The sequence below is a fragment of the Myotis myotis genome, unplaced genomic scaffold (genome assembly GCF_014108235.1).
Source record: "Myotis myotis isolate mMyoMyo1 unplaced genomic scaffold, mMyoMyo1.p scaffold_m19_p_18, whole genome shotgun sequence".
In the NCBI taxonomy this organism is placed as follows: Eukaryota; Metazoa; Chordata; class Mammalia; order Chiroptera; family Vespertilionidae; genus Myotis; species Myotis myotis.
The window spans coordinates 28,878,920-28,897,451 of NW_023416322.1; the positions used below are offsets into that span (position 1 = coordinate 28,878,920).

Here is an 18,532-nt window from a genome sequence, read left to right on the forward strand (position 1 = left end):
CTCTCCTCCCCTCCCACACCACGGCCTCTGTACCACTGGGAGGGGCAGGGGGGAGCCGTGGAGGCTCTTCTGGACCCGTTACAAGGTGATGCTGGCAGCTGACTCGGAGACCAGCGGGTGACCCAGTCCTCCGGGGGAAACACTGACTCCCTCTCCAGCAACATCGGAGGGAGCAGCTGGCTCCGGCCCAGGAGGTCTGGCCTGGATCACCTCACAGAGATTACAAACTCATTAGAGGAAAAGTTATCTGAGGAGGGCAAACAACCCAACCCCGTCACCCCCACCAAGCCCCAGGAAGCCCTTCGAGAAATGGAGACATCAAAGCAGGACGGAGCAGGGCGTGAAGAGGGGCACGGAGGGCCCTGGCCGGGCGGCTCCGTTGGTTGAACATTGTCCTGTGCACCACAGGTTGTGTCCGATTCCCCCGTCAGGGTACATGCCCAGGTTGCAGGTTTGATCCCCAGTCAGGTGCATACAGGAGGCAACTGATTAATGTTTCTCGCTCACATCAATGTTTCTCTCTCTCTCTCTCTCTCTCTCTCTCCCTTCCTCTCTCTCAAAAATCAATAATAAAAAGAAGGGCACAGGTGCCTACACATGGACACACAGGACTTGGGTCCAGGGAGGGGCTGAAGCACAGAGCGCGTGCTGAGCGAAGGGTCACTCTTCTGAGGCTGTAAGGGGCCTGAAGGGTGATTAAAGGCCCTGGCTGGATGGTTCAGTTGGTTAGAGCGTCATCCGGATACACTAAGGTTGTGGGTTCAATTCCTGGTCAGGGCACATACAACTGACTCAACAGTGAAATGGGGCCGAGCCTCCCTAAGTAAATGAAACAACAAATCAATGTTTCTCTCTCTCACTCTCTCTCTCCTGCCTTCCTCTCTCTCTAAAAATCAATCAATAAAAATAGATAAGGAAATCCTTTAAAAAAAAAAAAAAAGGATGACTCAGGTCAACCTGCCCATTTTTATAGATGAGCACCAGGGCCCAGTCACGTAGCCAGTGTGTCCTGTAGCAGGGATGGGAACCCGGGGCCCTGGGACTCAGTCATGTTTGCCCCAGGGTCCATGACCTTCACAGGAGAAGGGCACAAAGGGACTGGTCTTCCCATCTCTGAATTTGGCCTCAGAGTCTACCCAAGAGCCTGACCCACATGAGGGTTGTTATGTTTGTGGAGGAGGTTAGGGGGAGAGGAAAGAAGGGACCTGATCTATGTCCCACATCCCATCCCAAACCACGTCCACCACCTTCTCCCACCCCTTTAGATGCGAGGAAGCAACGCTAGAGACTTAAGAAGCCACCAAGTGGAGGTGCGGGAGGGGGTGGGGGGAGCGGAGCACAGGGGAGGTTCTGGGCTGGTCCCGGTCAGTTCCTGGGTGTGCTCAGTGACAACTCAGCAAGCCGTCAGAGCTGTGCTGAGTGCGCCCCTCTCTATGTATGTGACACTGCAGTACGCATTTTACAAAGGACCTAAAGATACACACACATACACCGCATTCTCAACACTGCCTGAGCTCAAGCCTATGTCCCCCTCCACACCCCCATGTGCCATGAGCTCTGTACAAGCTTCACCTTGAAGGAAACAGTTCAGGATGGAAGCTGTGAACCCCAGATTCTGGCTTTCCGTGGGTTTATAATGTGCTTTAAAGATGGGTAGAGCTAATTCCCCTCCCAGTTCTCTGCTTTTTCAGAACTGTCCTTGCTATCCTTGCTTATTTACTTTCCCATTTGAACTTTAGAATCAGCGTGCCTGTTGGGCCCTGACCGGTGTGGCTCCATGGTTAGATGGTTGGCCTTCACATCAAAGGGTCTCGGGTTCGATTCCTGGTCCAGGACATGTACCTGGGTTGCAGGTTTGATCCCCACCCAGGTCAAGGCAAGTGTGGGAGGCAACCGATGGATGTTTCTCTCTATTCTCTCTCTCTCTCTCTCTCTCTCTCTCTCTCTCCCTCCCCCCCCCCCCCACCCTCCCCTCTTCCTTCCTATCTCAGAAAACATGGTAGGCCTGTGCAGGAAATTATAAAGCTATTGCAATTAAAACAGTAAGCAACTAAGCACATGAAGAGTCAGACAATACTACGGAAGATACTAGAAAATTTAGAATTAATAGTAACCACCCTAGCCAGCTTGGCTCAGTGGATAGAGCGTCGGCCCACGGACTGAAGAGTCCCGAGTTCGATTCCAGGGGAGTGCAGGCACCTCGGACGCAGGCTCGATCCCTGGCACCGGTCGGGGCCCATGCAACCGTGTCTCCCACACTGATGTTTCTCTCTCTGTCTCTCCCCTCCCTTCTACTCTCTCTAAAAAAAAAAAAAAAATCAACGGAAAAATATCTCAGGTGAGGATTAACAAACAAACAAAAAAGAACAGTAACCAAAAACAGCAACTGAGCCACACCAGCCAGGGCGCTCCCTCCTCTCTGCTCCACGGTCCTCACTGGGTTTCCAGGCAACAACGCTCCTGATTTTCCTCACATCACTGGGCTCACCTTCTCAGTCTGCTCCTCCTCTTCCAGCCTGAGAAGGTTGGGGTGCCCCTGGGCTGGGCCTCTTCTCTCCTCCATCTACACTCTTGCCCTAGATTACCTCGGGGTTCTCACAGGCCACCAGGTGACTCCCAAATTCATGCCTCAAACTCAGTCCTCATCCCCAAACTCCAGACTCCTGTATCCAGCTCCTCAGCATCTTCTGGTTTTCTTTGTTCTCTTCTTTCTTTTAAATATATTTGTATTGATTTCAGAGAGGAAGGGAGAGGGAGAGAATCATTGATCGGCTGCCTCCTGCACGCCCCACACTGGGGATCAAGCCTGCAACCTGGGCACGTGCCCTGACTGGGAATCAAACCGTCCCCTCCTGGTTCATAGGTTGATGTTCAACCACTGAGCCACGCCACCCAGGCAGTCCTGGTTTTCTAATAGACACCTCAGCTACGACATGTACAAAACTGACCTCTGATCTTTCCCTCCGACAACCCCTGCTGGTCCTACAGCTTCCCCCAAGTATGCAATGGCTCTAACACCCTCTCACACAAGGGGAGGTTCTCACATAGGTGGCTGTGAAGAGCAAATGAGATCACGGAGGCAAAGAGCCTAGCTTAGTTCCGTGTATACAGCTGGCATTCAATATGGTAACAGATAGTCACCATCGTGTAGAGAGGGGTATAGAGAGGGCAGACCTAGGATGCTTTTCGGGAAAGGAAGTTTGGATGTGGAGGGGGACGGAGAACAGGTGCTAGGAGACCTCCTGGAGGGGGGCCTCAGGGGCACACCCCCAAGGCCAGCGGTCGGCAAACTCATTAATCAACAGAGCCAGTATCAACAGTACAACGACTGAAATTTCTTTTGAGAGCCAAATTTTTTAAGCTTAAACTATATAGGTAGGTACATTGTTATTAACTTAATTAGGGTACTCCTAAGGCTTAGGAAGAGCCACACTCAAGGGGCCAAAGAGCCGCCTGTGGCTCGAGAGCCGCAGTTTGCCGACCATGAGACTAGATTATTCTATGAGATCTATCCCAGATCTCTTCCCCCGTTGTGAAGTCTCCCGTGTTGCGCCTAGGGAGGAACAAGGCGTCCTACATGCGATCACAGCGGGGGGTGGCAGCAAGAGACCATCGAAGTTAATCAGTTATCAAGCACAGGACGACCCACAAAAGGCTGCACACACAGAACAGAGAGCTAACTTTCAGGTGGCTATCTTCACGTTTATCTAAAGAAAATAGCCAGGCGCCACCAACCCCCAGGCACCTCTGTTCTCGCTTTTGCAAGAACGTTCCGGACCGCTGCCCGCCGCCAATCCAAAGCCGCCAACCCTTCTCCTGGTGGACTCTGCACCCATCTCAGAACCGGCCCCGCCCCCCTCCCCCACCCTCTTGATCGATAGCCAGTGTACATTCTTTCAACACAGCTCCATCTTTCTCTTTCCCCCCACAGACACGATGTCCGAAAGCGCCGGGGACGCAGGCGGGCAGGCATTGCTCCATCCAGCCCCGCGGCTGTGGTTTAGACTCCATGCCCGGGACGTGGCCCCTTCCTGGCTAGCATTTGGCTCAATAAACACTTCCTTTCAGAAAAGCTTCTGGCCGTGAAAGTGCTTTGTTTGAGAGGAGTATAATCCTGAAACACGTTTACATTTCCTTCAGGCCTGCATTCAAATATCATGTTCTTGGTGAGAACACCCCCGGCCTCCCTAGGAAAAGATCAGTTCAACATGCCCCCTCCGCAACAGAAGCACACCGTTCCTACCTCTCTCCCCTGCCTTATTCTTCCTCCCTCGCACCAGTCACCGTCACACTACACATTTAATTTACATCCCCACTCAAATGAAGCTCCGGCGAGCCAGGGGTGTCTGTCTGTTTTGCTCACGGCTGGGTATCTATAGCTCTTAGAATAGTGCCCGGGACGCAAGAGGAGCTGAAACCATTTTTTTCAAATGAATGAACTATGAGCTACACTTATGTAAGCACTTGTTCCGCACCAGGGACTTGTTTTTATACAATCTATCTAGCTCATTTTCATCTTCATAACCACCCCGAAAGGTAGGGTGGTTATTTATGTTTTCTAGATGAGGACGGTGCGTCTCTGGGCGGTAAGATCACACACCCCTGCTCATCATCATCACTTCTACCGGGCAGGGCAGGGCTGGGTAGAGAGACCTGTCTGGCTCCACAGCCTTAGCCATTACCTGCACCAAGATGAGCTGTGTTCGGGTGGAGGATCAAAGAAGGACCAGAGAGGGATAAAGGGAGAAGCAACAGAAGATCTCTGGAAGTTCTACTGGACCAGTACTGGCCAGCAGAACTTTGTGCGGTAATAGAAATTCTATCTATTCTGACCAATGCGGAGGCCACTGGTCACGTGGGCTACCGAGCACTTGAAATGTGGCGAATGCAACGAAGGAACTACACTTTTCATTTGACTTCATTTTAATTAAATTAATTTTTTTTTTAATCCTCACCCAAGGATATTTTTCCATTGCATTTTAGGGAGAGTGGAAGAGAGAAGGGAAGGCAGAGAGAAGCATCGATATGAGAGAAACACATCAATTGGTTGCCTCCTGCAGTGCCCCAGTCAGGGCCTGGGCAGGGAGGAGCCTGCAACCAAGGTGCCTGCCTTTGACCGGAACTGAACCCAGGACCCTTTGGTCCACAGGCTGACGCTCTATCCGCTGAGCCAAACCGTTCAGGGCTGAATTAATTTAAATTTATAGAGCCACGCTTAGGAAGTGGCCACCGCATTAGAGAGCCAAGCTGTAGCCTTTAGGACTGGCTGGGGAAAAGCCCGGATTAGTGACAAGAACGCGCTCACTCACAGGGTTGGTGGCCTGCAGGCCGGGGAGACAGGGGGAGACGGGAGGGGTGCACATTTACACGGAGAGAACCCAGGCCACTCTGTGTAATCCTCCCAAACAGCCTGAGGGGGAGGGTTTGTTTACCCAGCCCAGGATGAGGTCACAGTCAGGGTCAATATGCCTGCTTCTTGGAGCCTTGCCCACCCCCCCCACCCCCCCCACCCCCCCCACCCCCCCCCCCCGCAAAGGAGCTTCCTCTACGCCAGTGGTTCTCAACCTTCCTCATGCCGTGACCCTTTAACACAGTTCCTCATGTGGTGGTGACCCCCAACCATAAAACTATTTTCGTTGCTACTTCATAACTGCAATTTTGCTACTGTTATGAATCGTCATGTAAATATCTGATAGGCAGGATGTATTTTCATTGTTACAAATTGAACATAATGAAAGCATAGTGATTCATCACAAAAACAATATGTGATTATCTATGTGTTTCCCGATGGTCTTAGGCCACCCCTGTGAAAGGGTCGTTCGACCCCCAAAGGGGTCGCGACCCACAGGTTGAGAACCGCTGCTCTCCGCACTGTCGCCCTGACAAGTTGTCTTTGGGGAGCTGGTGCTGAGCAGGACGCTCGGGGAGCTGGGCTTCCTCAGTCCCTTTCAGGGATCTACACCTGACCCTGTCCAAGCCCCTTAAGTGCGGCGTCTGGGCGGCTGACCACACACAGCCCCTCCTTCCTCGGACTCAATACCTGTTTGTTGCAATGAAAAAACAAGGTCGGAGCCAAAGCAGGAAAAGATCTCTGGCAACTGGAAGCCCACTGGGGGGAGGGCCTTGGCTCCGTTCCTCCACCACACAGTTTGCCAGCCATCCCCAAACTTGCCAATCACAAGGGATTTTTGTTGAAAAGGACATTTCCCAAGACTCGTTCCCTGGTGTTTCTCTTGGGTAAATCTGGAGCCAAGAACGAGCATTTTTGTCAAGCCCCCACCCCCACCCCCACCCTTCACACACACACACACACACACACACTCACACACAATTCTGACGCAACTCGACCCAGAATCACCCTTTTGAGAAATACTGATAAGGCTAAGGTAAGGCTAGGAAAGCTGTAGACACTTGGGGCCGGAAGAAATTACCATAAAGGGAAGTGCAGAAGTTGAGACAGGACTTGGAGCGACAAAGGTGTATGTTTTGGGTGCTAGGGCCCTGCAGAAGGCCAAAGGAGACCCCGAGTCTCCTGTGTCCAGGCCTTCCACACCCAACAGCTCAGTCCAGCTAGTCCAGCCCCGAGAAGGCAGGTCCGCCTGAGCTCCAGGACAGGCGGCAGCTGCTAAGCCCAAGGGAAACAGGCTTCTGGCCATTAGGAGCCCACAGCCCCGGGAGCCAGTGGGTTTCCCCTCCAAACCCATTCCAGCCACTGCTACCCCTCGGCCCCTCACTTCTCCAAAGCGAGACACCTCAGTCATTTGCTCCAGACTTCCTGTACACGGTCTTTATTTTTACTCTCGAGCCTGTGGGCTGAGTCTGTGTGGGTGTGGGAGGGGAGCTGGGTATTTTCTACATCTCTGTATTTTCCTTCTGAACTGGGAGGGCTTTCACTTCCTCCCCAAACTCTCAGTTCTGCCTTGAATTCACAGGCTGCCCAGGCCTTGAGACCACCGTGCCCGTCCCTCCTGAGCACCAGGGAGATGGAGAACTGACGGGCACCTGGCTGCTTTCACAGTACCTCGCGCTGGGTGATCACTCAGGAGTGAAAGGAAGCCTTCGCTGCAGCTGGGCAGGTGCCCTGGCTGTGGGGTGAGGAGGCAGGGGAGCCTTGCTCCCTCCTGACCGCTGGCTCAACCCTGCCTAGCACCCCTCTGACACCAGGGTGGGCAAGCCCAGGCCCCCACTTCCCTGCCTTGGCCTCTTCTGCTCCAGCACTCAGCCAGCCAGGGGTGACTCTCAGCCTGCCCCCAACCACCCTTCCCCCCCAGCTCCTACTGCTGGGCTAGTTCTGCATGTGGGAATGTTGGGGATCTGCCACACTGGAGCTCAGGGACATGGGGGGTGGGCCTCCGCCCAAAGGGCCTGGCAACTTCCCATCTCATCCTCTCTGAACCTCAGTCTCCTTTTCGGAACAAAGTGTCCTGAGATCCAGTGGAGGATTAGAAAACGCGCCTGAAGCACAGGAGGCCTCGATCAACAGTGCCCGTTCTCTAGGCATGAGTTGTAAGTGTGTGCTGAGAAGAGGAATCCTTTCATTTCGCACCTCCCAGCACAAGGAACACAGCTATGCAGGAAGCAGAGAGCGGCGGGCACACTGGTCTCCAGCCGCGAGCATTATCTCCCCGCAGGAGACAGCAGCTGCCCCAGGGTTTTCCGCCATGCCTTCAAAGAAGCCCTCAGACCCAAAAATAAACCCTTGGAGAAGCAGTTACCCAGCTGGACTAGAGAGACTAGGCATGCAGCTGGGCATGCTGCCAGGGGCAGATTACAGTCAACAGGAGCAAAAGTGCCCCCTGCCCCCTGCCCTCACTCCTCCCTCGCCTCTGGAAGTGAGTCCGGAGTGTGCCAGCCCCCAAGACGTCCCAATTGCTCCCCACTGAGGTGGAAATCCCAGGGTGGACACAGCTTGCAGAGCTGGTGTCTGCTGAAGCCTGAGCACGCATCCAGGAGGTCGTGACTCAGCGCCCAGGAGGGCAGTCCCTACACAGGCAGAACACTGTCATCCACACATCCAGCCGGGGCACTGAGGGGGAAGCCAGGCCAGGTGCGCCCCCAAAGCTGAAGGTAGAGGGGCGCCTTCGGCGGGAGCCCCACCGGCTGGGGTACCTGCCCTCAGAGTCTCCCGGGACGCAGCGGTGTAAAGCCTCCGGGGAACACTGGGGGGAGACCCGTGAATCAGGGTTCTGAGAACACACCAAGCCCTGCGCGCAGGCGGCGCGGCGCTTCCCGGCCACGAGCCGTCACCCGGAGCGCGCAGCTCCGAAGGCGCGGGGCGCAGCCGGGGCACAGGAGCCGCCGCCCGCGACGTAACAGCTGGGTCCCTGGGAGCCCGCACCTCGTGCCCGCGGGGACCTAAACCAGCCACGGAAGAGGGCAGCCATCACCCCGCCTTTCCTCCCTCCGGCCGTCCCCCCACCACCACCCCCACCTGCGGTGACCACAGCGGTTTCCCCCATCCGCCAGCTGGCCCGGCACTCCAGGTGCGCGCACGCCTTACCCAGCGCGGAGCAGCGCCCCGGGGCCGCCGCAGCCCCCGGCGCGGCCAGCAGGGCGGTGAGCAGCGCGCAGCGGACGGCCAGCATGCTTCCTCCTCCGCTAGCAGCCCATCGCCATGGTCCCGAGGAGGCCGCGGGCGGGCGGGCGGGACCGGGAGGGCGGGGCGGGGCGGGGGGCGGGGGCGGGCGCGCTCAGGCCCGGCGGGCGGCCCGCATCCCCGAGGGGCCGGCTCGGGACACTCTAGGCGCGTCCTGGAGCCCCACGCGGCGCCGGGCTGGGCTCCTGCCGGCCGCGCTCCGTGTCCGTGCGACTTCCCACTTGCACGTGACTCAGAGCCGCTGACAGTCCTGGCAACGCAGGAAAACATTTGAGGAACTCGCGCCGGGCGTCCCGGGGCCGCCCCAGGGCGCTGTTACGAAAGCCCGAGCCGGTGGCGCAACCGCCCGCGACCCGGCTGACCGCAGGCTTCCTGCCGGGGCGCCACACCTGAGCCGCGGGCCGGGGGACCCCGAGCCCGGCGGGGCGCGCTCGGCCGGCGCCCCTCCTTCCGGTCCTGCCGACTTGGCCACCACTCGCCGGTTTTGATTTTTGGTTTCGTGAACGGGATGGTGCTGTGAAAGGCACACCTGGGGGCCGCGGAGGACGGAGGTGCCCCCGCCCCCGCTTCCTGTGAAGCCGTGGTCCAGCCCGGCTGCTTGGGACGCACCTGGAGCAGTGGTTCTCAACCTTCCTCATGCCGCGACCTTTTAATACAGTTCCTCATGTTGTGCCCCAACCATAAAATCATTTTCGTTGCTACTTCATAACTGTAATTTTGCTGCTGTAAATAATATGTAATTATATATGTGTTTTCCGATGGTCTTAGGCGACCCCTGTGAAAGGGTTGTGCGACCCCCCAAAGGGGTCGCGACCCACAGGTTGAGAACCGCTGAGGGATAACCCTAAAACCACCCCCAGAGATTCTGATTTAATGGATCTGGCCGCAGCCCCCGCGGAGGGGGCTCGGGAGGCAGGGAGAGGCCTCTCTCCACCCAGGCCTCCACCTACTGTGACTGCTCTTCAGAGTTCTTGGGCTTTCTTTCAGCATCTGTCCGAAAGAAATTTTTTTCGCAGTGTATGCTCAGGAGATGGCATGGGTACACCGGACCCACGGTCTGGGTCACAGGGGCTCAGCGGATACCAGAACCTGCTTATCCACCCTCCTGATGTGAGACGTAGAAGTCGGTACCGGCTTTCGGGAGCAAGACCTATGGAAAGGGCCCAGGAAGGTTGCCCAGGGTCCTGAATCCGCGAGGGTGGCCTCAGAGCTCACTGTGAAGGGAAAGAAAAGTGCTGAGATGAGGTCTAGTCTGAGAAGCTTCTGGACCAGCAACTGCTCATTACAATGGGCTTATCCACTTGGACTCCAGGCTGACCCGACCCAGGACCAAGGTTCCTGGGGCAGCTGGAATGGGCATGGCCTGGAGGGGCCCCCAGGTGGACAGGACCTGGCAAGAAGGAACAGAGCTCCTGCCTGGCCGGCGTGGCTCAGGGGTTGAGCATTGACCAATGAACCAGCAGGTCACGGTTCAATTCCCGGTCAGGGCACATGCCCGGGTTTCGGGCTTGATCTCCAGTGTGGGGCGTGCAGGAGGCAGCCGATCAATGATTCTCTCTCATCATGGGTGTGTCTATCTCTCTCTCCCTCTCCCTTCCTCTCTGAAATCAATAAAAATATATTTTTTTAAAAGGAAGGGACAGCCCTAACCTGTTTGGCTCAGTGGATAGAGCGTCGGCCTGCGGACTCAAGGGTCCCAGGTTCGATTCCGGCCAAGGGCATGTACCTTGATTGCGGGCACATCCCCAGTGGGGGGATTGCGGGAGGCAGCTGATCGATGTTTCTCTCTCATCGATGTTTCTAACTCTCTATCCCTCTCCCTTCTTCTCTGTAAAAAATCAATAAATTATATTTTTTTAAAAAAAGGAAGGGACAGGGCTCCTGAACTGCAGCTCTCAGACCCGTGCATCTTGCCTGTCTGTGGGAACCACCCATCAGCAGTGCCAGGCAGAACCAGCCACATGCCCTGACCCATCCGCGATGGAGTGTGATAGGGGTGGATTCACTCAGCCACACCCACAGGCAGGGAAAGAAAGGCCTGTTGGGGGCAGGCGGATCTTTTGGCCACTCGCCCTCTGGGCTGCAAGGTGGTTCCCGCTGTGGGTGCCCCTTCCCGTTTGTGGAAAATGCAGACCTGAAAATAATCCTATGGGGCCACAAGCTGCCAGCCCGAAACCAGAAGCTCAGAGAGGAAGGCTTCACAGATGGATGTTGAAGCCCAAGTCTTAGACCCCACTCGGCTGCGCCATCAAAGTGGGCCTCCCCGTCTCTGATCCAGGTGAGGTGACTGCATTCTGGAGTCAGACAGGTCAAGGTCCCATCCCAGCTTGCCACTTGCTGGCTGTGTGACTTGGGCACGTGATTTAAACTCTCTGAGCCTCTATTGCCCGGTTTTTGAAAAACATTTTTTTTTTTTATTGATTTCAGAAAGGAAGGGAGAGGGAAAGATAGAAGCATCAATGATGAGAGAGAGTCATTGATCAGCTGCTTCCGCATGCCCCACCCAGGGTCTCTGAGCCAGCAGCCTGGACACGTGCCCTGATGCTCTTGATGCTCAACCACTAAGCCACGCCGGCCGGGCTCTATTGCTCAATTTTTTAATATGAGAGCAGCAATATGCAGATGATCGAGGTTATGGTTCCCATGAAAAGATCTGGCCCATCTTTTTTTTTTTTTCTCTCAGCCTCATGTTCTACATCTCTATGCTTTGAATATAATTATGTTTTTTATGATTTATGGTTTCTCACCTCCATGCCTATGTTCAAGCTATTCCTTCTGCCAGAAATCCCCTTGTGTGTCCTACACCCTCCTCACACTTAAGACTCAGCTGGGATGTCTTCTACAGGCAGGTGCCCGTCTCGTCCCTGCTTCACTGGAATCCTACCGCTCATCCACAAGGCCAAATCAGGTGGCTGGGCCCTGGGCTCCCTCCTCAAAACCCCCTCCGGACTTTGTTCACCACCCTGTCTGCCCTGCCACACCATAACGTTCCTCTCTGCCCCCCCTGCTGAGCTGAGCGGGGGGGGGGGGGGGGGGGGGGGGGGCCTGGCACAGAGCGAGGGAGGGCCTTTGTCAGGGAGACCTGACCTCCCTGGGGTCGTCCGAGCAAGGTCTCTCTGACCTCCGTCAAACGCCACTTGAACTCAACATTAAGTAGAGTTTCAAAATTCATGGGGCCGCATTCCGGCGTTTAATACGGAAAACGCTGATAAGGGAGAGAACACATACCCGACCTGCCTGCATCCTGGGGTCACTAGCTAGGTCTCTCGTCCGGCTTCTCGACCCAGCAAGGGGAGAAGATTCGGGCCTGTCTCGATTTGTCTAGAGCCCCAAATGGGAACAGGGATAGCGAGTCACCCGCAAACAGAACTGAGAACGAACCAGGCCCGGCTGGGGATTCCGGCCCCGCAGGAGAAGGAACAATGAGGACTTCCAGGGGGCACCGCTGCCCGGAACTGTGCTGCCTGCCAAGCGCTTTCAGACACGATCTCCTTTGAACTTCTCAGCCCTGGGGGCTGGGAGATTTCGGCTCCAATTTTCAGATAAGTTCACCGGGGCTCAGAGAAGTAAAGAGACTTGTTCAAGATTACACCACTGGTCAGGGGTGCTCTGGAGTGAGGTCTGGCTCCTGGCCCGGAACCCGCACTGAGGGAGGGTGCGGTGGACACAGGCCCAAGGACACTGCAGGACAGCTGTCTGCCCCATTCGTGGGCCAGGAGGGGAGAGGAGCGAGGAGCAGAACCTGCCATTTGGGACACCCCCTTCTTGGGCCTCCCAGACTCTCTTCAACCAGTGTGTGTTCCTGCAGTTGCCTTCGGTCACCCCTAGAGGGGGAAGCTTGGACGGGCTCCGCTCCTATCAGATCCTTCCCAGCAAGCAAGTCCTCTCCCACCTTTGACCGGAAGAGATTAAGCTTCTTAGTTTGCCACAGTCAGAGGGTCAACTGGAAGCCTTAGAATAAATTCATAGATTGTGGTGAATCCAAAAGGTACTCATGTATCCTCTGCTGCTCCGCCCTCCAGCCTCCAAAGGTGATCTCCCAAAGATGACGGGGCAAGTAATGACAGGAAGTCAAGATCCCAGATAGCCGGACTCAAGAGTCATTTCTTTTCCATTCCTACCCTGCGCCCACCCTCAGGCGTGGGCTGATGTGTGAGAGTTATTCTCAATCAGGAGATTTTAAAACAATGCCCTTTGTTCTCCCCCTTTTAGGGGCAATGATATCCTAAAACTGTGCATAGAGGTGGGCTGCCTTGCTATCTCTCCCTTGGCCTCTGGCCCTGGCTTATCAATAATTACTGGAAGGTGCTCCTTATTCCCTGAAACCTTCCCCTCCCCTTTCTCAACAGCCCAAGAGGAGGTCCAGCAGTTCTCAACCTGTGGGTCGCGACCCCTTTGGGGGTCGAACGACCCTTTCACAGGGGTTGCCTATGTACATCCTGCATATCAGATATTTACATGACGATTCATAACAGTAGCAACATTACAGTTATGAAGTAGCAAGGAAAATAATTTTGTGGTTGGGAGTCACCACAACATGAGGAACTGTATCAAAGGGTCGCCGCATGAGGAAGGTTGAGAACCACTGAGGTAGACAGTCTGTGGCCCAACTGAGGTATAATCAAGGGGCCCCTCTGATGGGCAGAACTCAGTGGCCTCGACCACTGACACCCCCACAGACCCAGCCAGGGCCAGCGACCGCCTGCCTGGGGAGACTTCTCCACTGTCACAGCTCCGGCAAGACCGCAGTCAGGCTGCCCGTTCACCGCCTGCAGCGGAGTTCAGTACATTTTCTGTTCTGTTTCCCCGTCACATCACCAGCTGAGTTCACCCCCAGAGAAGGGATTTTTAGCCCCGTTTTCAGAAAGGGGTTATAAAATCCCTCCTCCCCTTATAATATTTATAATGTTATGATTTCGTAACTGTTTAAAAGCACAACTAGAATTAAATGTAGAATTACCCTACGATCTAACAATTCCTTTTCTGGGTATATATACAAAAAAATTGAAAGCAGGAACTCAGCCCAGCCAGTGTGGCTCAACCTATGAACCAGAAGGTCATGGTTCGATTCCGGTCAGGGCATTTGCCTGGATTGTGGGCTCAACCCCTAGTTGGGCAGGGCAGGGGGGGGGGGCAGCCGGCAGGATTCTCATCATTGATGTTTCAATCTCTCCCTCTCCCTTCCTCTCTGAAATCAAGTGAAATATATCTAAAGATAAATAAAAATTAAAAAGAAAGCAGGAACTCAAACAGATATGTGTACACCCCTGTTCCTAGTGGGAAGGAGGTAGGACCACGGCTGTTTAATGATTACTCGCTGCAGATGAGAGGTTTTCTTACAGACCCCGGGAAGGGAAGCGAGGATGTGCTGCAAGAAGAAAAACAGAGCTGTAAAAAGATAAGAGACGCCTCGGGGCCCACGCGGGTGGGCCCCTCCTCAGAAAAGAAAATACATGTTGTGAACAGACAAAGGACAGGACATGCTTTGATTTGGTTGCTGTGCCTGGACCCTGACCCCCTCCAGGAGTTTGCCTCAGCTCAGGAATGCTGACCAGTCTCCCCTCCCAGGAACCTTCCAAGCTGAGTTTTAACACCATTGAAAAGTAACTACCTTGTTATCGGGCTTCAAGATCCTGGAAGGAGACACACAGACCACAGGCCCTGCAGCCATTATCCTGACACCCCACCCCACCCTGGCAGGCAGCTTTCATCCTTCTCTCTCTCTAATCAGCCGGCTAGAAGGAGGTGTTAGCGCAGAATTTACCAGATGACCGGCTGCTCTCTCCATACTGCCAGAATAAACACTCATATACTATTCAACCTTGTCTCTGCTTAATTTGGCTCAAGTAGTGACAGATGGCTGGGACCCATTTAGTGCCCTGTAGCAATAGCGGTATTATACATAACAGCCAAAAGATGGCAGCACCCCAAGTTTCCACCTATGGGTGAATGAATAAACAAAATGTGGTATATATATATGAAATGATTCAGCCTTAAGAAAGGAGGCAATTCTGGCACACACTACAGCATGAATGATCCTTAAAGACACTGTGCTAAGTCAAATAAGCCAGACACACAAAGACTAGTGTATAATTCTACTTATATGAAAAGCCCAGAGTAGCCTGGCCAGTGTGGCTCAGTGGTTGAGCATCGACCTATGAACCAGGAGGTCATGGTCGGATTCCCGGTCAAGGGCACATGCCTGGGTTTCGGGCTCAATTGCCAGTAGGGAGTGTGAAGGAGGCAGCCGCTCAATGATTCTCTCTCATCATTGATGTTTCTCTCTCTCTCTCTCTCTCCCTCTCTCTTCCTCTTTGAAATCAATGAAAATATATTTAGACAAAACCAAACCAAAAAAAACAACAAAGTAGTCAAAACTCATAGAGACAGATAGCAGAATAGTGGTTGCCAGAGGCTGGGAGAAGACAGGAATGGGTGTCATGGTTTAATAGGTATGGAATTTCAGTTTTGCAAGATGATGGATATAACGTGACGGTTGCACTGGAGTGCAACAATGTAAATATGCTTATCACCACTGAACTGTCCTCTTATAAATGGCCAAATGGTAAATTTTACATTATGTATATTTTTCCACATTTCTTTAAAAAAGCATCGCAATTATAAGATTAAACGAGCTAGGAACATAAATCATGATATGCAAAATAGATACGTTGTTATATATTAAGTAGGTGGGGACAGGGGAACTATTCATGTTATTAAAAGATATAACATGAGCCGAAACCGGTTGGTCACTATTCCCTCGGACTGGTTACTATAGTAACTCCTGAGCTCAAAGGTCCAACCTCACATTGACGTGAGGTTCTCCCCCCCACCTCCTTCCTTATTGTTTGTCTATTCCCTTTGGGCTTTCTTCTTCCCCAAGGGCTTCCTTCTCTTTATTTTGTGAATTTAAACCTTCTGCTGTTCCCAGCTCCCTCAGTCTATGGAAATGTACCTGTTGCAGCTTTCCAGCCCCCTATTCTATGGAAATATACCTTCTGCTGCTCTGCAGCCCTGTGCTTCTTCCATGGTCCCCTTGATTTCTAAAATTTTTTAAATTTCCTAAAACCTGTCTTTTATTTTTCCCCTAAAAATTCCTTTTTCATCTGTAAAATAGGGAAAATAAAGACACTTTCCTGGACTTCTTATGAGAATTAAATGAGTTAACATATGTAACATGTTTATAACATACCCAACACATGGTAAGTCCTTATGAGTGTTTGTTAAATAAATGTACATTTAAAAAATTTCCCAAAATATATCCTCTAGACAGAAGAGTCCATCTGAATATTTTTTTTTAGTTATAGCGCATTATATCACCCATAAAACGAACAGGCTGCAATAGAATTTGTTCATTAGCTACTCTTTGAGGCCCCTTCTAGCTCCCGGGTTTAACTGTGTTCTGATTAAAGAACAATTTGCCAGTTGACTTAACAGTTCCAGCCAGGTTTGCTCCTGCTGTCAACATTAATCCCTCATCTGCCATTTCATCTTTCCTGGAAAATGTTCTAAACTTGGACTTCACGCGTCTGTTCTCGCACTTCCCCGTAGGGGCTGCGTTACACTCTGGCTGTTGGCAGATGGAGGGCTGACTAATAACTACCTTCACATCACTGACCATTTGCTCCACTAGCTGGCTCTCTAGCAAGCACTCCTGTACGCAGAGCCATAGGAGAGTGGACAGACCCTATAGGCAGATGGCTGAGCCGAAGGCCTCCTTTCAAATGGACACGTTCTAAAACCCATTTCTCTAAATATCCTTTTCCTTTTCTGCAAAACGGGAATAGTAAGAGTTTCTACTGCACAGGGTTACTGTGAGGATTTACTGAGAAAACTATCTCAAGTCCTTAGCGCAGTCTCGCCCCCGGTGAGGGCTCAGTGAATGTCAGCCAGGTAATAATCATCTGTATGTGTGGGAACCTCACCCATCCCGTGGCGTAGAGAAGAAAGCAGGTGTTACTTATAATCTTTTTTTTTTTTTTTTTTTTCTGTTACCTGAAATTTCCCTCCAAGGGAAAAACCTTCTTTATGTTGACCATTTTCATGCGTCTCTTTCCTAGGTATAGCATACCCTTTTCTGGCCCATAGAATGGATCATGTGAAACATAATTGTATTAAGTGTGAAGCCGTATAGCATAGAGATTTAAAGCTTTGGAGTGTGCTAGAATTTAAAGTCAGATAATAATAAGTATTGGCAAGAATGTGAGGAAAGCAGAGCCCTCATACACTGCTGGTGAGAATGCCGGCTGGTGCAGCCACTTTGGAAAATATCCTGGAAGTTCCTCAAACGATTGAACATAGAGTTACCATATGACCCAGCGGTTTCCAGAGAAATGAACACTTGTACACAAACACTTGCACGCACATGTTCTAAGCAGCCCCGGTTGCGGGCTCCAGCCCTCTAGGAGGCATGCAGGAGGTAGCCAATCAATGTTCCACTCTCACACAGAGGTTTCTTTCTCTCTCCCTCTCCCTTCTTCTCTCTCTAAAAACCTATTAAATAAAAAAACAGCCGAAACCGGTTTGGCTCAGTGGATGGAGCGTCGGCCTGCGGACTGAGGGGTCCCGGGTTCGATTCTGGTCAAGGGCATGTACCTTGGTTGCGGGCACGTCCCCAGTAGGGGGTGTGCAGGAGGCGGCTGATCGGTGTTTCTCTCTCATCGATATTTCTAACTCTCTATCCCTCTCCCTTCCTCTCTGTGAAAAATCAATAAAATATATTTTAAAAAAAAATTTGTAAGTTTGGCAATTCCTATTCGGTTTGAGGGCAGCGGGTTCATAGTGGAGTGGACACTGAGCTGGACCTTAACGGTAGGGGTGGAAGGGTTGGAGAGATGAGGGAGGAGATAGAGAAAATTCCAAACAGAAGCAACAGTCTGAGCAAAGACATAAAAACAGGAAAATTCTGGCTGCGTTTGAAAAATAACACATCACGGCACAGCACTGCATAGTTTACTGCTTGCTCCCACACACCCTTTTGAGTCATCACATAGGAAGCAAGAGGACACTGAGACCTACATGGATAATAAACTTGCCAAACGTCCCGACAGCTAGACCTGAGTGGTCAGCTCCCACCCCAAACCCATGGCCTCCAGAGCTAAGTAAAATCCACTCAAGACACTTCCCAGCCGGGTCAGGCCTTTTCCTCCCCTTTCCCTGAAGCCCTCGCCAGAGAGTCTGCATTCATCTGAGGTCACCACGCCCATCTGAGAGCCTGGGTGTGGCTTCTAAAATAGAGGACTGCTCTGTGTCTGCTTCATGCTCCCCCCGGAGGCCCGCAGTCAGGTCACCGGTGGCCAGGTCTTTTTCCTCCTGGAAGGAAATCCGGTATATTTTTCTCTGGGAAATCTGACTAGCCCTAGAGGAGAGACCCAAAGATCCAGATATTTAGGGATTTCCCCGGCAAAGAGCCCTATCCAAAGGCAGAACTTCCAATCAGCGTTTTGGTTCTCAGGTTAGACATTTCCTGTCTGCTCCTCCGTCACCTCTCTCCACCCTATCCTCTGTCCTGGGACGTTCCCAGGTGTGGACAGCAGGGGCCTTCTGTGCACTAGCCCACGCTCTAACCACTGAGCCACCAGCCAGGGGCAATGGAGTTTTATCTTTTATGAATGTCAGCAGTCTTTGTCTTTTAATTAGGTCATTTTGTTCTTTATATTTAAATTGAATTACTGATATACTTGCATTTACTTCTTGCCATCTTATCATTTGTTTTATGTTTATCTTATCGTTTCTATTTTTTTCTTCTGTCCCTCTGACTTCTTTGTATTAATTTATTTTTTCATTTCCTCCTCTATTTAATCCTTAGTTAGACATTATTCTACTATTTTTATTGATTCCCCTACAGCAACAATTCTTAAACTTTTTGATTGAAAGACCCCTTTATAGCCCTGGCCAGTGTTGCTAACTGGTTAGAGCATTGACCCACACACCGAA

At 52.3% G+C, this 18,532-nt stretch overlaps 1 protein-coding gene across 4 annotated transcripts in view; it reads right to left on the reverse strand.

Annotated features, from left to right (window-relative positions):
- Window positions 1-8,657, reverse strand: part of IL6R (interleukin 6 receptor) — a 72,738-nt gene extending 64,081 nt beyond the window's left edge. For all 4 annotated transcript variants that reach the window (XM_036342366.1, XM_036342367.1, XM_036342365.1 and 1 more), the window contains exon 1: window positions 8,501-8,657. In XM_036342366.1, coding sequence (XP_036198259.1) covers window positions 8,501-8,585 — 85 coding nt within the window. In that variant the 5' untranslated portion in view covers window positions 8,586-8,657. The remainder of the gene's footprint in view (window positions 1-8,500) is intronic.
- Window positions 8,658-18,532: the final 9,875 nt, after the last annotated feature.